At 38.2% G+C, this 20,594-nt stretch overlaps 1 protein-coding gene and 1 non-coding gene across 2 annotated transcripts in view; both read right to left on the bottom strand.

Moving 5' to 3' along the window:
- Positions 1-2,943: 2,943 nt before the first annotated feature.
- The window catches only part of SNX16 (sorting nexin 16), a 23,309-nt gene continuing 5,658 nt past the window's right edge, over positions 2,944-20,594 (bottom strand). Inside the window, exons 3-7 of the mRNA XM_009871334.1 lie at positions 17,728-17,876; positions 12,201-12,270; positions 7,080-7,216; positions 4,764-4,880; positions 2,944-4,481 (exon numbers count right to left, since the gene is read on the bottom strand). Coding sequence (XP_009869636.1) covers positions 4,373-4,481; positions 4,764-4,880; positions 7,080-7,216; positions 12,201-12,270; positions 17,728-17,876 — 582 coding nt within the window. The 3' untranslated portion in view covers positions 2,944-4,372. The remainder of the gene's footprint in view (positions 4,482-4,763; positions 4,881-7,079; positions 7,217-12,200; positions 12,271-17,727; positions 17,877-20,594) is intronic.
- Positions 14,458-14,530, bottom strand: TRNAK-CUU. The gene has a single exon. It is a non-coding gene; the product is annotated as a tRNA-Lys (tRNA).

Here is a 20,594-nt window from a genome sequence, read left to right as displayed (position 1 = left end):
ATCTATTACAAGAAGAGAACGCATTATTCTTACCTTTCCACTCTTTTGAATTTATTCAGTTGGATCAGAGAGAGAAGATAAGTCAAACTTGGAAGAAGATTGAGAACATTTAACAAAAGCTGTAGCTGTTTGTTTTCCTTGCAATGCGTGACCTGAGAACCACCAAACACGAATGGTTGCCCCCTGAATCAGGACTAGGATAAAGGTTAGCATGAGGAATTGCAAAGAAACACCAACACTATGGAAGAAGAAACTTGAGAAGGAGGTTCCTGGACGGGTTAAGATAATACGGAACCCAAGCCACTCACAAGACAGAAACCGTCATTTAGTGGAAAAGCGAGTCAGGTTAACAAATGACTGAACAAATTTTCACTTTCAAAGGGGAAAAATCCTCAAGTGTAAGCTATGGACAAGGCAATCCCCCTTCTCCTCTGCCTTTTCCACTCTCTCATCTTTTCCTTCAGCTGGGATCTTAACCTCCTATGCATTAAAAATGTGATGAAGGTAGAAAATCAAAACATAGAACAAAAAACTCCACTGGTCAGTGCATTGACTGCTCATCCAGAATGCAAACTGAAAGAGACATCTTTAGGAGACAGCTGCTTATCAGTACTCCAAGTTCAAACAAAGAAACTTGGATGTGAGGTTATAGTTCAGTTACCTTATCATGAGTTAAAGCCAGCCCTCTGTTTTACAGAAGTGCATATTTAGTTTCAAATGTTGGACCTGTCTAGAAATCTGAATGTACTGATCTCCAGGGAAAAAAAAATTAATTGAAATATATAGGGAATGATAGGAAGACTGACACCTAGACCCAGTTCCATAAAGGGAAGGTTTCCTGCAGCATTTTTCCCTTCGTTGGTGATTCATGAGCTTGGACTATTTACTTGCATTATGTGGCACTTCTTAAAAATTCTGATTGCAGCAGCAGCGACTTCAGAGTGTGAGTCTTCAGAATTCTTCCCCCAGTGTGTAATAGAGCCTGCAGTCGCACAGAAAAAATCCTCACAAAGAAAATAATGCAAAACTCCCTACAGCAAGTTGCATTTGTTATCAGTTCTACTAGGAATGCCAGTTTCTGCTGCTGCTGCTGCTTCATAGCTACTTTTCAACAAAGGAATAGAAAGCACAGAGAAAAAAAATCAAATTACTTGATGGTCTAATGAGATGCACAGAGCAAAAACGATCTGGGGCAGACACACCAGCTACAACTGGAGTTTTTCCACATCCCTTTTCTCTGCAATTATGACCCTCCCAGAGCAAGAGAGATACTTAACACAAAAAGACAAGGACAGCAGGCAGCTGGTGAACACTGCGTGGGCTGTCCTCTCCAACAACTGTCAGGTGCAGTTTCATGAGTTAGCGAATTTGCTCCAGTCCTCGAGCTGGTTCAATGGGACTATTATACCTCACAGTAACTAATGGTTGTCACAGTGGGAAAGGTATGAAGTGGGAGTTTTGCAGGCGCTTATATTCTTGATTCAAGACCGGCAGGCATTCTAATTGAATTCAGGAGCATGCAAATGAAAAGCAGAGAGGTGGCGTGGGCAGACTGCAAGCGCTTTGGAGGATAAGAAGTCCTGCAGAATTATTAAAGATGTAGTATTACCAAAAAAAAAAAAAAAAAAAAGCAAAACTTCTGTAAAATTAAGCTGGGGTTGGAAGGGACCTCTGAAGATCACCTAGTCCAACCCCGCTGCCAGAGTAGGAGCACCTCGATGAGATCAAACAGGAACACATCCAGGCAGGTCTTCAAAGTCTCCAGAGACTCCACAACCTCTCTGGGCAGCTTGTTCCAGTGCTGCGTTATCCTCACAGTAAGAAGTATTTTCTTATGTTATGTACAATGTATTAAAAAAACCACCCAACTTCACTGGCTGAACTATTAAGACAGTATTTTAAAAAATGATTTAACCACAACAGAACAGTGCTACTGGCTGCAATTCTTCTAACTGGCTCACTCTGCTACAGTTCCAGTTTGAATACGCCTCTCCTCATTGTCCAGAGCACAGGACTCCACTATCAAATTCTCAAATAACTGACAATTGGCTGCTTCTGTACTGAAATTACAGCAGTGAGTGAAATGAGAAGTGCACCAGAGAAAAAAAACAAACTTCCATCTGGCACAGACTTGGAAAACACCTAGGTCAGGACACTCACCCCCACCATGGGTTGTAGACCTCAGATTTTGGTATGTCCCCTAGGGGGGTAACCATTCATTAACCAATAACACAGGCCAAGCTTAACAAATTCACGTTCTTTCAGCTCAGTTTAATTAAAAATCACGGTCCCCCTAAACAAAAATTTCTGTTTGTGTGATACTAAATATTTTGGGTCAGCAAAATATCCTATAAACCTTAAAGAGCACAATAAAATTTCCATTCCTTTGCCGCCCTCTCATGACTAAACTGTAGGTTATGTCAACATTTTCTGTAGTGATTAATTTGCAGAATTACTTGAAGGACTTTAAAAATTTCTAGCATGTATGACCCAAGCACCTTTTTGAGATTTTAAAAACATTTACAGTTGTAAACCTAATACTACTTTAATATACACAGTTGAAAGTTCTTCTCAAATATGTGACATCTGACAAAAGGTTTCATGAATTTTCAATAAGGTGTCAAAAGTTTTTTGAGTTCACTCAACATCTATGAGGATGCATGTAGAATATATATATATATATAAAAAAGATTAGTTCCTTTTTTTTTATTTAATCTTCAACAGAAGTACAGTAAGTTTTCTGGTGTCTTGTTACAGCATTCTCATTAATTTTTCATGCAGACAATTTTTGGTACAAACAGAACTCAGACCAAAAGTTGAGTAACTGTAGGAAATCACTGAGGTAAGAAATGTCTCCTTCTAATTGTATTTTTATCCTTCTCCTAGACAAGGCATTGAACTTTTTTTCTTTTTTTTTAAACAATGGAAAAGAGAAGTCAGGTGTTTTGTCCATAGTTTTATTTCACCAGGAAGGTTTCTACAGTTCTGCATAAAGGTCATTGTACGCGCAGCCTGAAGTACAAAGCTCCCTTTGAAAACTCCAGCACAAAGACACTGCATATTGACAACATTAAACAACGATGTGGGTGATATAGGGGGGAAAAAAAAAAAAAAAGAAAAAAAAGATTAAAACAAACCAGCATTTTTCCTATTGAAAAAGCAGAATAAAATAAGGCACTTTCAGTAAATAAGTGAAGAACAGAAACAAGCTGTATCAAAGATTCCACAGAGCTGACCCAGAGCACTGTAACAAAATTCTGCAGTAACGAACAAGTAAAATACAAAAAGGCACTACATAATCCTCTCCCTGCAACTCCCCTTTCTCAACCAATTAAGCCAACTGAACTTGGCACAAAGGAGTCTTAATTAAAGTGCATTTCCTGTGTTAATACAGTTTGAGAGACAGGCTATAGAACACATGTAGAAATATCCCCATGTGTACAATATATTGAAACAAAAACACATTGCAACTAGATTCCATCTAGTTATGAACCGTGCAGGAAAAAAATATGGCTTCTTTACAAGTCTTTCAATAACCTCCATATAGTCTGGAGTATTTTTAAACAAGCATGAATGCATTAGCAAGGTGGTAAGAGGTAGTGTTCCAAGTAAAAGGCAAACTCACCAATTTTGTTGTTACATGGGTATATAGCAAAGGTATCCCAGATTTTCCAAGCAGCATTACCGAACAAAAAGTATTACAGCATGCTATCTTGGGATGAAAATACACAGTGTTTTGGGGGTCTCATATTGGTTACTTCAGCAAAATTGACCAGTTTTTCTAAAATGTCCAACTCTAATCCCATTTTGTAAGTACTCTTCTCTTGGTACTGTAAGTTTTCCTACTGCATTGCATTAAAATTTCCAGAGGAATATTCTTCAACTTTCGAATTTAAAAACAACACATTCTACACTCTTATCAAACATAAGATGAGTCTGTTTTTACTTAACAAGCATTAATGTATGGCTATAAGAACATGAAAACACAAATGCCAAACAGACGAGCACATCAAATGTGTCACATCAGTGGCAACACGTGACATGCTAGTTAGATATGTTTGGTGATTTAATGTGAAGTTTTTGTCGCTGCTAGGAAAGTCAGCCAAATTGCATACGTACACTGTCTAAACTTTAGCTGATTTTAGCCCTTATGAGACTCGAATATATTAAATATATAAAGGCTGGATAAAAACTGAAATCAAAGCAGCACTGGGTATATTTCTTACGTTAATAATTTGTAAGGATTTCTGTAAACATTCAGTGTGTGCATTCTCGCTCTTTGCTGGAAATTCTTCACAGCTGCTCTACACCCTGACCCACAGAGTATGTCCCAAACATGAACCTTTCTCAGGTAACAGCAGCTGCTACTGATCTATTCTTCTTCATCAGCGGTATATGCTACTTCAGCGACTTCAATTTCTGGCACAGAAGTTTCAGCCAAAGAGCCGCTCCAGCTTGCCTCATGGTTCTCTTTATCTGAGCTGCAACAGATCAATAAGCCTCGTCAAATCGAAACTAATATGATTCTCTATAGTCATTTTATGCCTGCCATCCACAAAACGTTTACAAAGCTCATTCAACTTCTCACTTATTCCAGATCTAAAATTATTTATCCTGAGGGCCTTTATGAAACACAGGATAGCTAGAGAGAGGTGCAATAAAACACTGCAGTCCTCAGCTGTTCAGAATTTATGCAAGACTAAACATTTTTAAATGTACTTTAAAAAAGAAAAAAGTATTATAAATAAAATAATGGTATTTACCAGCTGTCCTCACCCAGGGTACCCTGGTCTGCTTCTACTGCAGAAGACTCCACCTCACCACTGCACTCACTTTCTTCTCCTGACATTTGACGAGTCATTTTTCCTAAAGATAAATCCCTACAACAAATAAGAGCAGAGTACCACCAATCCATGCAGCAAACATTCATCACTGAAAAGCTCTTTGTGTCACTGTAAACTTCAGTTTCTGGGAACCTATCAATCTCACTCCTACGTGCCCAATTTCTTTGATTTTTACAGAGATGCAGGACTTTCACTGGACAGTTATTTGAACAGCTTATTTGCTCCAGCTGCTTATTCATAAACTAAATTCAACCCTCTGGTTGTACCACAGTTTAGTAGTTTTACAAAAACCAAGTCCCAGAGGGACGATTATGACTTTAGGTAAGAAATTACAAGCCATGTTGATTTAAGCCACACATACCTTGCCTAAATGGCCGAAGGTTTTTAACCAAAACATAGTCAGAAGGAAGAGAGGCAAGATGATAAAAAGATTTCTTCAACTGTTTCCCAACTTTAGAGTCATGTTTTAAGGTTCAGCGCAATGCATCTTCCCATTAATGACAGAGAGACAGGTAGTAATTTGTTCTTAACGGCATCACAAGTTGGCAGGCTGACTAGCCTGGCTATAAATGGGAACGTGGTCATATAAAATTACCATAACCACTTGTTTCCAAGGTACTATACATCAATTCAGTGTAAAAGCTGCCACTCGGAAATGAACAATGTTGTGTTGAAAATGATAGTACTATATCCTACCCTTCTTAAAATTACTCTAATCACTACTGTTTCTACAGTTTTACTTTAATGCACGCATTTTAAGTAACACCTCATTACTATCCTCTAACACGATTACTGGCCTATGTATGGGCCAAACCCAGCACATGTAAAGGCCAACAAGCCCGATGCCTCGTCTGATTGTTCCCTCCTACCTCACCTACACCTGCCCTCAGAGCACACAGGCAGAAGATGCTTAATTCTTGTTGGGCCATCAGATCAAAATTCCATTTCAACAAATTCCATTTCAATGACAGACTCATTTCTGCTGGATGCAATTCCCATCAGACAAGCTGAAGTTCTTGAACAAGGTCATGGGATTATTTGGTCACTTTTACAACTAAAAGTCACAGCAACTGCTTTCCATTAAGACTTCAGACACTACTTTCTGATTTTCAATAATTTTAAATGTCTGGGAAACTGGCAGGTGTTTGTACATTAAAAACCAACCAACCAACCAACCAAACCCCAAACTATCTTCAGAGAAAGCACTAAAAAATATAATCCCTTTTTGGTACTCATGTCTTCTTACTTTATTTTTACTCACACCGAATTTCCTATCATGTTTTAGCCAAATGTGAGTTATTTAACGTTTGTGGACTTTTTCACTAAGCCAGCAGTAAATCACAACTTTCTAGTCAAACAGCGAAGGCATCCTTCATACGTAATTACTTGCCTTCAGGAGTTAAGGGAAAAACTGAGTGTGGTATTCAGGTCTTCTAGAATTTTCAATAAGCCACAACAATTCCATTTAAATCCCGTTCCCAAATGTAGTTTCCTTAAACTTTATATCTAAAGACGCGATTTGTTGGTCAACCTGGATACACTAGACTCAACAACTCAAACCATATTAGAATAACTTCTGAAGGGGCCACGGAAACTTTCCTTTGCTAAGGAAACCCCACGATGACTGAGTCAGGAGGTTTAGCGGGACACTGAACAGCCCAACAACAACTCCCCTGGGCCGCCACAGAATTTAGCAGACAGGCGCCATGAAGTTTTGTAACTGAACTCCACCATTTTTACCTTGGATTTTAAAGGACAATCTCCAGTGCTAGCTGAATGCCATCTGTGGCATCATTCCAGGTAATTCAGAACAAAGTTAAGACCTTAATACAGACATACAGTCGCTTGATGACTACACTCTGTCAAAGCTTTGCGTGCAGGCAGAATTTTAGAACTCAAAGCTATTTTCCCACTGCTCTCATCTCTACCAGGGCATTTCAACATATCCAACATTTCAAAAGCAGAACAGAATCTTTACTTTATCTTTACGGGACTTAAAGGATTAGGAAACATAATCCCAGTTACTTTAGAGGAAAAGAGGGGACAACAGTTTTTGTGTTATTTGTACTAAACAAGAGCTTTTTAGCTGGCATGGGAGGAAGAGCCTACTGAAAAAAATGCTTTGTTGTAGGGAAAATTGTTTCCAAGAACACATTTAAAGGTAGTGCTTGTGACTCTATAGAGAGAATGCCTTAACAGAAAGAAACTCCCCAAAATCACAAAATTTCTACATACCTAATTCTTCTTTCAACAGCATCTATATGAAGTTGCTTTTCACTTAACAGTTTCTTTAGAGATTCAACCTCCCTTTGTTTTTCAAGCAGTTCTTTTTGTAGACGGTAATTTGTTTCCTCCAGAGTTTCACAGAAAGCCTAAAAGACAAATTTAAGAACATCTTCCATTTAACTTCAGTGGACTGCTTTTATTGATTTTTCTTTTAGAAATATCAACCCATAACAGAAATGTAAGCTGCTTTTCTTTGTATTGATTACTATAAAGAGCCATATAACCTTTTGAAAAAAGTTTTATTCTGAATAAAACAACGCTGCCTTGCTTTGAACAATGAATTAATTATGCTAATCTGTAAGGTAAATACTTCATCGAATCATTTGTTTGTCTCACAACAAGAGAGACTTTAGAAAGAGGTTTCTGGCCTTTGATGCACAGTCCCTAATTGTGAACCTTTTTGCCTACACAGCACATTAGCTGAACTCCCTACTCCCTTTTCCCCTCATATAAGCTTTGTTTTCACATGACTTGGAAGGCAATTTCAGAATACCTAATTACTCCCAAGCGCTAGGAATATTTGAATAAAGTGCATGTTCTTCCCTTACCGAGGACAGAGACGAAGTCGTACAGTTCTATGCCAAACAGCCGTTACAAATAGGACAGTCGTGAGAGTCAGAAGACCAATACAAACACGTTTGGAAAGAATTTAATGAAAGGCTACAAACACTAACTACTCAACCATGACAAGTATGTTGTGTTACTCTGCTGAGCCTGACGTGTACATATAGTGATGAATTTAACAGTGAGCAATTTCCAAACTTGATGTGAAGAGCCATCATAGAATGCAACATACACTGAGCATAGGAAGTGACTGACGTGCTGGCACAGGGCCTGCTAATCTGTTACCGGAAAGACTGAGTCTATGAACAGTAATATGCAATTCTGATTTAATAATTTATGTGTTCTCACTAAATAAGAGACCCCTGTAGGAGCCTTTCTTGGCTTAACTTTATATGTAACTAACCACTAATTCACGGAGTCCACTGAAGATAAGCATTTTATATAAGCTCAGTTAAGAACAATGTTGTTTTCTGGAAGTTTTATGGGTTACACACACAAAGATGATATTATTCTTTGCTTCAATTGAAGCAGACTTACCAACTTTTAAAAAAATATTACGTTTCCCTGTAATTATACAATTCAAACAAACACAGTGCTTTCCAATCAAATAACCATTTTCTTTTTTTTTTGGTACTGAGTTTTAATTTAGTTTATTGACTCAGATAGTAAATTTATCTTGGTTGACAGATACTGAAGACCAATCATCAGTTAAGCCACGGCTTTATTCATGTGGCATGCAATTTATTATTCATATAGCATTTTTAGTGATTGCTTTAGCAATGATTCCAGTTAAGCAGTCACCTCACTTCATCCAAGCCAATTAAGTGAATTTCTAGTGTATTTTGTAGAACTATTCAGGGTTGCTGGTGTCCTAACTGAAAGTTGACCATTACATTATTTCCTTAAGAGTGTAATTAAGTTACCTTTAGATTTATGCACATGCAAATTTCCCTGTTCACAGAATAACTAAAAATACTCCACAAGTGGTATAAACTGTTTCATTGTTCTACATGAGAAATGGAAAAAGTCACCTCTAGCTACAATCTGTGTATCAGCTGCCAAAGAGAGGGAAGTCACTGCTCACAGCTGTGTAAGAAAACATCAGAAGGATGCTGTAAGAGCAGAAAGGTGAATTGAAGCTGAGAAAGACCTGTCAAGGAACTGTGTGTAATCACGTATGTTACTCCTTGAAGAACTGGACACTTGGAGTCTGGTGCAGTTCTAATATCCAGGTGGGACCAATCTTCCTTTTAAGTTCTGAAAAGGCAACAGAACTAGGCCAGCTGGAAAAGAGCTTCGCTTTCTTCTTCAGTGGATCATGAAACATAGACAGCTGGAAAAGGACTTGTAGAAACCATTACCAATGGTATACCCCCTCTCCAAAATTTAAGAATTGTTTCATTAATATTTTGCCTACATTTCTGTGATTATTCTTCTGTAAGGCCTAATCAATTTCTAATGGAGGAGGTACATGTACCCCTCTCAAAAAAAGATAGATACATTTTGAGAAGTCCTTCTTGAACTGGAATATCAGAATAGACATAAAGCAAATAGAAGATGTATATTTTTCATTATAAGGAAAACAGAAGATTTTTAGGTTTTTTTGCAGTGCATTGTACGGCAACAGTAAAGCAAAACAGAAGTTGAGTTTTGAGATATCTTTAAAAATGAACTCCAAGCATAGGTATGTGAACCATAGCACTTTTCCCATAGTTGAGCATTGTTTAGGGGAAAAAAAAAAAAAAAAAGGCAAAATGGTTATAGATGCTCTCTGATATAGTTCAGGATCTTAACAGGCAGGAGCAGGGCAAAAAGCAGGACCACAGCCACGGATTTCAGGTGAGCAGACTTCAGTTTCTTCAGAAATCTGATTGGAAGAAAGAATCCGTGGGAAACTACATTGAAGAGAAAAGCAGTCCAGGAGAGCTGGTTGATATTCGAGGATCACCACCTTCAAGCTCAATGAAAGTCCAACCTCGACAAGCAGGGAGTCCAGCAAAGGTTGCAGGAGGCCTCTATGGGTGAGCGAGGAACTCCTAACTGAACTCAGACATAAAAAGCAAGTGTATTAGCAGCGGGAGCAGAGAGGTGACCCAGGAGCAGTACAGGTCTGCTTCTCTTCTTACAGGGACAGGTTAAGAAAGCAAAAGCCAACCTGGATCTGAATCTGGCAAGGCATGTCAAAGGAAACAAAAAAGGATTCTCCAAGTACATCATCAACAAAAGGAACATGAGGGAAACCACAGACTGGCTGCCAGATGGAGTGGAGGACCACAGTTGTGTGGGGGACCAGTGAACTGGTTCAGGTACTCAATGTCATCTTTGCCTGCCTTGACTGGCAACATCAGCCTTCAGGAATCTCAGACCTCTGCAACCAGAGGGAAAGACAAGGAAGAGCAAGACAAACCCTCAGTGGAGGAGGACCAGACCAGGGAGCACTTAAATTGGACATACATAAGTCCACAGGGCCTGACAGGCTGCACTTGTGAATGCTGAGGGAGCTTGCTGATCTTCAACTTCTTGTCCAGCAGGTCCACAGGTCTCATGATTCAAATATCATAATCAGAAATGGAATCAAGCTGGAACACAAGAGGTTCCACTTAAATTTGAGAAGAAACTTCTTCTCAGTGAGGGTGACAGAGCACTGGCACAGGCTGCCCAGGGAGGTTGTGGAGTCTCCTTCTCTGGAGACATTCAAAGCCCACCTGGACGCCTTCCATCATCTAGGTGTTCCTGCTCTGGCAGGGGGATTGGACTGGATGATCTTTCGAGGTCCTTTCAAATCCCTAGCATACTGTGATACCGTGAAATAATTAAGGGATTTGAGCATCTTTCATAAGAGAGGAGGAGGAGAGAGCTGGGACTCTTTAAAAGGCTCAGGGTGATCTTATCAGTGTGTATAAATACCTGATGGGAGGGAGTGAAGAAGATGGAGCCAGACTCTTCCCAGTGGTGTCCACTGAGAGGACAAGAGAATATGGGCATAAATTAAAAACTAGGGGATTCAATCTAAAGACACAAAAACACTTTTTCACTGTGATAGTGATCACACACTGTAGCAGGTCGCACAGAGAGGTTGTGAAGTCTCCTTCATAGAATATTCAAAGCCTGACTGGGAAAAGTGGTCCTGGGAAACCTGCAGTAGCTGACATTGCTTGAACAGAATCATAGAATGGCCTAGGCTGGAAGGGACCTTAGAGATCATCTAGTCCAACCTCCCTGTCATGGACAGGGACGCCACCTCTCGACTAGACCAGGCAACACATGGGGACTGAGCGGGAATCAAACCCGCGACCTCGGTGTCGGTCATTTTTGGCAGCACCGCGCTCAAACCACTGAGCTAACCAGAAGGGTTGGACTACATGATTTCAAGAGTTCCCTTGCAACCTCAACCACTCTGTAATAAGGCAAGGTATTCCTTGGAGCACAGAATTCTATGCAACTGTTTCTAACAAGTTTACAGAAATGGTTAATAGCTAAAACCACAAGAGCACAGCTATTTTAATATTAAAATACTTAGTAAGAATTATTATTATTTTAATAATATTTTATTATTTTAATGCCTAAATTCCTATGGTGTAAGAATAACCCTGAGATTTCACCATAGTATGCATTATCGAAATCTCAATAAAGAAAGCACTTAAATTTTGTAATTATCTGAAAACAAAAAACCCAAACCCTCCCATAATATTTATTAACTTTAATCAACCTAAATAGCTATGGTAAAAAGTGATTATATAGAAATCAGATATGAGCTTGTAGCACAAAAATCATACCAAATCCTTCAGATGTACACGGTAATGTTAACAAGAGCCAAGGCACTCCCATTTACATGCAAAACAAACTGGTAAATATGAATTTAGTTGAATGATCATCACTTAACATTCATAATTTCTATAGCATTAACAACGTCTGTGCAATTCCAAAAAATACTGTTGTTCTATAATGCAAGAAAACTGGGACCACCCATTGCAGACAGACTTGATAGAGCTCTGCATGCCAGTGAAGCTACTTCTAACAAAACAGGCTGCAGCATACAGTATTATTTGTTCAATGTGCTCTATGCACCTTGAAAAGCTGCTATTTTACAACACTAAAGTATCTGCAAGAACACTATTTCCGGTGGTCAGACTTAATCCCTTCATTACATTTCATAGCAAGAAACATTTTACTGCAAGACCCAAAGTAAAAGGTGCACACATTGTGACAATGCACTGAATGTAAACCTACAAAAACTCTCCTTACATTCAGTAGCTGCCTTAAAAAACAAATTTCATCCACTGGTCAAACAAGGCAAAAAGGACAAAGATTGTATCTTGGGACAAGGATGAAGCACAGCAGTCCAAAAATTATCAGTGTGGACCAACAATCAGACTGTCAATTTTAGAAATACATTCATTTGTAAATTTTGATGAAAAAACAGAATTAAAAATGTTTCATTCCATAACGTTCCAGCAGTAACTACTGCCTTTTGCATTCTGCTTTTATCGTATTACAAGCACTTACCCTGCTCTCTTCTAGACTGTCAAAAGGACCCGGAGGATCATCCAGACAAAGAAATTCTCTCACTGCAAGACTTTACCAAATAAAAGAGAGTGAATTACTTAAAGTATGAAAAAGCAACAACACTTAAATATGATCACACACAAGGGCGGTCAGTGTTTAAGGGACAAACATCTATCCTCAAATTTACTCCCAGGTATTCAAAATAATGTTAACAAACTATTAAGTCTCAATGTAAGTGTTAGTCAGGGACGGTATTTAAAACATGACTTAAGAATCTGCACGAGTGCCACTAAGAGTTTTCAAACAGAAAATAAATCAATTCAGAACAGGATTTTGCAAATCTTCACAGAACTTATTGCTACAGGAAAACTGACAAGTAAGTTTATCACTTTGATATCAAGAAGGTTTGAAAAATTACCCTGGTGAAAAATTAAGTAGTAAAAGATGTCTGGAAAAGTGTACTGCTAAAATCCGTATGCAGATCCCTATACAAAAAAAATCCATGGAGCTAAGCATTGGTACTGAAATGTGTTTTCATGTCTCCAATTTGCTAAAATTATAATCCACTGTCGTACACACAGTATATAATTTTTATACATGCAGCATATATTTTTATATATAAGAATTGACAAGGTTAATGTGCCATGGATACACTACATAGCCATCTCTAAATATACATTTCAAACTAATGCATTCAACAAAATCTGTACAAAATTGTCTGACAGTTATCTCCCTCCGTGTGTTGTTTTGTTAAGGCCAGAAGAAAGAAGGATGTGTAATCCTGCGGTTTACTAGGGAGTATTTTGAGCATCTGGCTCATTCTATCTTCCAAGTTTAGATTACTTCTCAGAGAACTCTTCAACATGCCCCTTCAGCCATTTTTCTATGACTTTTCTGCTCTGTTTTATTTGTTCTTCTATAAATAACCTCCAGTCAGAACACTGTATTCACAATTCATTAGCAAGTAGTAACTTATGAGCAATTCTGGGCTTGCACTCAGTAATATAAATCTTTAACACATGAAAGTGGAAGACGTGAATCCAAACTAATTCCCTGTCTCTTCCTCCCACCTAAGTGCTGGAGGAAGGTGAGGGCAAAAGGAGGCAATTTTCTGTCTTCCGCTCATTCTCTGCATTTGAGGCAGATACAAAGTGCAAACACAAGAAAGGAAACTTACACTGAGCTACCAATCTAGCAGCTTCAGGTTTGGCAAACAAAATAAGGAGAGAAATTTCTTCAGCAAACACTAATCATGGATTGTGCCATCACTTTTGGTTTTAGAAAAGCTCTGAAGAGGATTACTTTAAAATACAAAACTACAACAAAATAAAGATTCAGTGTAAGACTGCTTTCAAGTGTTTATTGCACACATGAATATACAGGTGGGATTTTTGGCCAGTGGTTGGTAAAAATTCTTGTCTTTGTATCCACTTGTGCCTGATCAGCCTTTACAACAACCTGAAAAATATTTTCTTATTCCCTTCCGCACTTAATCTGTAAGAAATGTGATAAACCCGTCCTTTTTCAAGCCCTCTCTGCTGTTTTACATTAATGAATCTATGATCTGTGCAAGAGATAGGCTAAATCTGTACTATTAAAACAGCTTCTCGCATGTACTCAAACAAACAAAAAATCTGCTACTTAAACCAAGATTATTGCTCCATTTAGCACAAAAAAATGATGGATGGTAACCACTCATTAGTTTAATGGTTAGAAAATATAACCTCAAACCAAATGAAAAGTCATTCAGGCATATAAAGTACATTTTCAAGGAGAAGAGCAGGGTTGTTTTTTTCTCTCCACATAATCTAATGTGTTTGAAGTGACCCCTTTCCAACATGACGCTCAAGTCCATTGTTTAAAGGTCAAAGTGCTCTTTTCACAAAGATGCTGAAAGAACTCATATATGCCTAATGAAGAGTTCATTATGTAAAAATGCTTGTGCTCACCATTTTTCAATATTTTCACCTCTTGCTCATACAGCTCACTTCAAATTTATTTTAAAAGTATTTAATTTCTACATTCTGCTAGTAATTTTGTTGTGTTATTGAAGAGAAGCATTAAAATGGCATAACATGCAGTAATGCTTGTGCGTGAAAAATAAATGTGCAAAAACATCCAATCTACATTTTATGCTCAGATCAAACCCTGGGAATCGAACCCACGACCTCGGTGTTGGTCCTTGTTGTCAGCACCGCGCTCAAACCACTGAGCTAACCAGCCCCCTAAAAGGTGGTTTTGGGGAGAAAGAGGAAAGTGCCCAAGGTGGGGTTCGAACCCACAACCCTGAGATTAAGAGTCTCATGCTCTGCCGACTGAGCTAGCTGGGCCTTTTGTTATTTTACACGAGGAAGTCAAAAAACTCAAAGCCACAGGTCACTGAAAACTTAGTCTTCATGTAAAAAAGGCACCTGATGGCATAACCATTCATTTGCAGCCTAGCTTTACTCTGAGAATCTGCTCTGACCCTGGCGCTCCCCTCCCCAGTGTGACGCCTCTTCCTTTCATTTAACAGGACACGGGATCCCTGAGGAGACCCAGCGAGTTCCTCCCTTTCAGCTGCTGCTTCTACTGGGTGGAGGCAGAGGAGAGCTGTGTCAGCTGTATAAAGCCAGAGGACACTTCTGTTTAGCAGGTTCAACTTCTTCCTCCCACTTTGTGGGCCTGTATGAAAATTTTCTTGAACACATTCAACTCTGTGGGTGGATTTTGATTTGTCTTCAACACAAGACAAAATATGAGAAGAAATCCATAAAACATAGACTCTATATTTAGTCACCTGCATACCGTCCTACATTTTATCTTTAAACCACCTCATGAATCTAGTTTTATTAAAAATCAGGTATACCAAATGAGGTCTCCTATCCCTGAGCAGTGAATTTCCCCACTGTCAACATGTTTCAGTGATAATATAACGCAAAAAGAGAAGTCAAAGAGTCTTCTCTACAAAGAGAAAATGTTCATTTGGGGCTTATTTTCAAAACTGCACAAGTAAATGGTGAGCTTTTAAAGAGGAAGCAGGGTCAGATGCTCACCACTGCTCATGTAAGGTGTAAATATTAATTTCAATTAATAGTAAACTTGAATTCTCTGATAAGTGGGTAATTTTTTTTTTTTTAAAAAATCAGATAAGTCTCCCTAGTCTTAATGATTTCCTGAGGAATTCAGATGTCTTATAGATCCAAACATCAGAACGTTAGTCATACCAACTGGTCATAAAGTCTGCTAAAAAAACCCCTTAATCTTTATGCTGAGCCTGACACAGTCATGATTAGAGTTTTCCTCAAAACCACATGTTGGTTAACTGTTCATTAATCAAAATACCAGCTGATTCCACAAACATTTAAATCTCCTTTTGTATCGATAAGCAATACAGCCAAAAAAATATGTTTGGGGTTTTTTTGCCTTATATTATGATAAAAGCTATTTTGTCCAATGCGGACCATCATCAAGATAAAAACAAGCTAAAAGCACCAAACTAACTGCAGCAATGCTGAGCATGAAGCCTTCAGATCTAGCCAGACTAAAAGTCTATTCAGCTCACTAGCCTATCTCCACCAGCACAGTATAAACAAAACTTAGAGAATACTTTTTTTTTGACCCACCTATTATTGTGTAATGTTAATAATCAGGATGTTCTTAAACTTCTCCGCCACATATTTCACCCATATGATCATGTTTAATAGCCACTGACAGAGAAACTCACAGGTTGATCCCCATTTCTTTTTGAAAGCATTTAAGCTTTCTGTCTCTGACATCTCATAACAAAGCTCTGCAACTCCGTGTGACGTACTGAGAGATGACTATGAATCATCCAGAACATTAACATTCTTTACTCACCTCCCCTATTCCCCTGATGACTTCATACGCGCTATTTAGGCAGCCCTTTCCAAAGACAACAGACTACAGAGAACAGAACTCTTCTTGCAGGGAAGTTTGTCTGTAGCTTCATCTGCTCTCACTTGCTTTCTACTTCTAGTAGCCCTTCTTTTGAGCTTGGACGCTGTGTTTTAGCTAGCATGGGGCTACATGGAAGTGCAATTCAGATTCCCACAGCCATTACCTTTTTTCCTTATAGCAATTTTTACACAACTTTTTACATGAACTGATTCAGAAAACTATCGATACCAACAGTTATTTTACAGCTTGTAAAAAAAACAAAACGAAAACCAACTGAGTTTGATTCTGTCTGTAAGTACTGTCATTTTGCACTTCACGACATGAAAATTAATGGCAGTCACTCAGTGCCTTGAGATCCTTCTACAATACTTCATGATCTGGTTGTTAGTTCCCTTTTCCAGATAATTTCCAGGTATTTTGAACATCTATGTCCATAACTGTGATACATCATTCCCTACGTAATGCTAAATTTCCATCTATCTTTTTCCCCTTGCCTTTCAAACCACTTTATACAAGCTTCCTTGCTTGGAAGATTTCCCTCTGCAAAAGACATTATTGCTTCTCCAAGTATTATTTTTATTTACCTGCTTACCACTTCGGGGTTTTTATTACAAGCAGTACTAAAAGTCATACTTACTAATCTCTAGTTTCCGAACTGAACAGTCAAGGGCCTTATAAAAATGCTGCAAATGTTATAGTAACAGTCATTCTACTAAAAAGTAAAGTGGATAAAAACATTATGGTTTCACACCACAGCTCAGAAATTTTACATTTTAGTTCCTTTAAAATTCCTGAGGGAATGCAGTTTGCTCTAGCAAAATTTCTTCCTCTTCATTTTTAATGATGTTTCAAATGGACACAGTTCCTCAGACTCATTCCTTGAAGAACCTCTGGTATAGCAATTTTTTTTTTTTTTAAATTCCGGTGTTAGAAAATGTTTTTAGAACTAACTGTACTGACTCTAGCAACTTGCTTACTAATATTCTTTTTTGGCTTATATTAAACAGACTTTACATTTCTTTTGCCAGAATTATGTTCTATTCATCTTCAGGTCTGGAATAATCTTCCACTTTGTAAGAAAAAAGTACATTGTTCAGAGAGACTTCTGCAGCTTATTGCTTAAACATAGTATGTTTTTTAGACTCTTTTTCTGATTTGTTTTTACATGTACTTATGTAAAGCAATCTATAAAGGTACTTCTATTACTAGCATGCCATGTAAATTGAAAACTTTAGTTGAATACACATTTTAATCACATAATAGGTACTTCCAATGAAAAAAGAGTAATATTTAATCTAAATATAAATTAGCAAGGTATCAATTCTGCATTCAGCACACATTTTAGCAGTTAACATGGGATTAGTGTAATATTTCAAATATTACAGCTTTTAGTTAGTAGTTAACCACAAACAATTCAAAATATTGCAATTCCCCTTTCTTGCTTACTTTAAGATGGGATTAATTTACTGGGGCACTAAATAACTCACATAATTACCAAATGCATGAACATTAATGCAATTCCTTACTTTGTGGCTCAAAGATATGCTGCTAGAGTCTAGGAACCCTATAAGAGGAGTTTCGACACAAAACAAAAATCCCAGTCCACGAGCAAGGTTTAATCACATACCAGTTCGCAATATCTTTGTGAGCTACTAGGTTCTGGAGGAATGCTTGGAGTCCCAACTGCCGATCTTCCAAAAAGTCAGGATTATAATTATCCTTGAACCAGCGCTTTGGTGGAAGGGCCAACCGAAAGCCCGGAAACATATCTTTTAGCTGAAATGGAAATCAAAGCCAAAGAAAAACCAAGAAAAAAAAGTCTTGATGAAATACTGAATATGACACAGGCCCCAACTTTACTCTGAATTATGCAGTCTTTCTCTCTTCTGTTAAATTCAAGCACAAGGTAACCATAAGTACAATCCAAATTACAGCATAATTTACGGACACAGTTCTGTTACTTGCTGTGTTGCCTTATGCAATCAAATGACCTCTCAAATTTACAATGTAAAAATAGAAATGTAAAACTTTGCTTGTTATTTAATGTCTCTGAGTCTACTACTTAATGCCTCTGAGTCAGTAAATACAAGAAAATTGTATGTAAGTAAAAAGTATCAGATGAGTAAGCCTTCCAGTGGTGTTTCTTCTAGAGTACATAGGGGTAACAAGAACTATATAAATAAATTATAGAAAAGCCCATTACAGACCTACAACTCTGCAATTTGTCTTTTTTTAGGAAGGCAGCAGAATGAATTACAACACATGCAGGAGATATTCTAGTAAAGAGCAGCTCCCTCTATACTCAGAATATTAGAATTTCAAAATGCATGGATGTGGCTCAAACTCTAGTACTAACATCCGAATTTGTATTTTTGAGTTACTTAAATAGCAATGGGGTATACTCAATGCCAGAATTACCTAGAATTTTTCTCTGAATTCAGAAACGAAATATGCAAGTGAATGGAAGCATAAAATTATATAAAAAGGGACCTGTCCAACAATGCTAACTAATTCTTTTTCCAATATGCATGAATATAAAAAAAGATTAATGCTTTCATAAAAACTAGTTTTTAGATGCCTTTCCTTAGAAGGGATGCCCAACAGAAAAATCTCACAGAGGATTTACAACCAAAAGCAAAAAAAAAGCAGGTTTTATGAAATCTCATGTTCCTCCAACTGCCACAAGAATTGTTTAATCTTCTTCTGAAGACAAGATCAAACCAACTTCTCTCAGGGATGTACCTAATAAATTCCTATCTTCCAGGCAGACAGATTCTGCCTTGAAAACAGTTTAGCACTCAATGTTTACATAGTTGCAAGGTAATGCTTCAGTGCATCTTGATCCTTGGATCTAAGCCTTGATCTAAGCCTTCTGACAAGAAGCTTTTTTTTAATTTAACTACTCTTTACAGACTCATGGTAAACTAATAGGTAGCTCTTTCAACAGATAAGTTCAGCTAGAACCTCTCTACCCAGTTTAAGGGAAGAACCATGTTACTGGATCCCCCTTGCTCTCAACAAGTGCCATTTCACAGTACAAGAAGGGTGCTTTTCTAACATCGTAAGTATTGTGTATTGAAATAACCCACGATTACTTAGTATTTTCTTATTTACAGAATGGTTCATCTGTTGAATTAAGTAGATCACATAATTTATTTCTAAGGAAGGAGTATGCCTACACACAGATCGCTCCTTTTGTGAATGAAGAGAGCATGAGAAAGCTAGCTGCTGTCAGCAGACTAATTTTCAACAGCACAGTCCTGGGGCATTCTTCCTTGAACACTCCTCAGACACAGCAGGAAAAACCATGGCTCAGACACGTTATGCTGGCTGTGGTTGCTTGTTTGGCTCCAGCATCTTTTCTAGATGTCCCTCCCCTACATCACCATGTGATAGATCATGCATGTCACATGAGGCACAATCTCAGGGAGAAATGGTTATTAGCTTCTTGGGGTTTAAGACTGGCCATTCCAATATTCATTCAACACCTCCAGGAAATTATTTTCCCACCATTTTTTTGAACCAAGGAGTATTCTTCAAGTACTTCTCAAATCCACTAGGTCTTCTTAACAAACAAAGCCTATGGTTCTAGCTAAATGTCTGTAGCTTAGCCTTTGCTCCTAACACCTCAAATTCTGTCACACTGCAACATCCACTAAGATTAAATTTTTTGCTAATATTACAGCACAAGACAGTATTTCACTCTTTGCTGTCTCATTCTCTATGTGCTTTCATAGTCTGCCTTCAAGTAATGGGGCCGTTATTTTATTGCCTCCCTCCCTTATCTCCATCTCTAATGATTTATAATGATTCATGTATTGCTTAGCATCCTGTGACAGTCCATCTTGCATCTCAGCACTTCTGCCTTAGTCTTCAGAAGCCTGTACTACTCTCCTTGTGCTGATCTCTATTTGTATTTCTTTTAATTATTTTTGACTTCAAGATGGAATAGAATGATTGAGGTTGGAAAAGACTTCTAAGATCATCAAGTCCAACTGCCAACCCAACACTACCATGACCACTAAACAATGTCCCAAAGCGCCACATCTACACGTTTTTTTTAACACCTCCAAGGATGGAAACTCCACCATTTCATTGGGCAGCCTGTTCCAACGCTTCACCACTCCTTCAGTAAAGAAATTTTTCCTAATATCTAATCTAAACCTCCCCTGGTGTAACTTGAGCCCATTTCCTCCTGTCCTATCACAAGTAACTTGGGAGAAGAGACCAACTCCCACTTCACTACAGCCTCCTTTTAGGTGGTTGTAGAGAGCAATAAGGTCTCCCCTCAGCCTCCTTTTCTCCAGACTAAACCATCTCAGTTCTCTCATCCACTCCTCGTACAACTTGTTATTCAAATCCTTCATCAGCTTTGTTGCCCTTGTGTGGACCCACTTGAGCACCTCAATGTCCTTCTTGTACTGTGGTGCCAAAACCTGAACACAGTACTTGAGCCGTGGCCTCACCAGTGCCGAGTACAGGGGCATGAACACG

This window comes from Apaloderma vittatum, unplaced genomic scaffold, assembly GCF_000703405.1.
Source record: "Apaloderma vittatum isolate BGI_N311 unplaced genomic scaffold, ASM70340v1 scaffold13026, whole genome shotgun sequence".
NCBI lineage: Eukaryota > Metazoa > Chordata > Aves > Trogoniformes > Trogonidae > Apaloderma > Apaloderma vittatum.
This window is presented reverse-complemented; position numbering and strand designations above follow the sequence as displayed.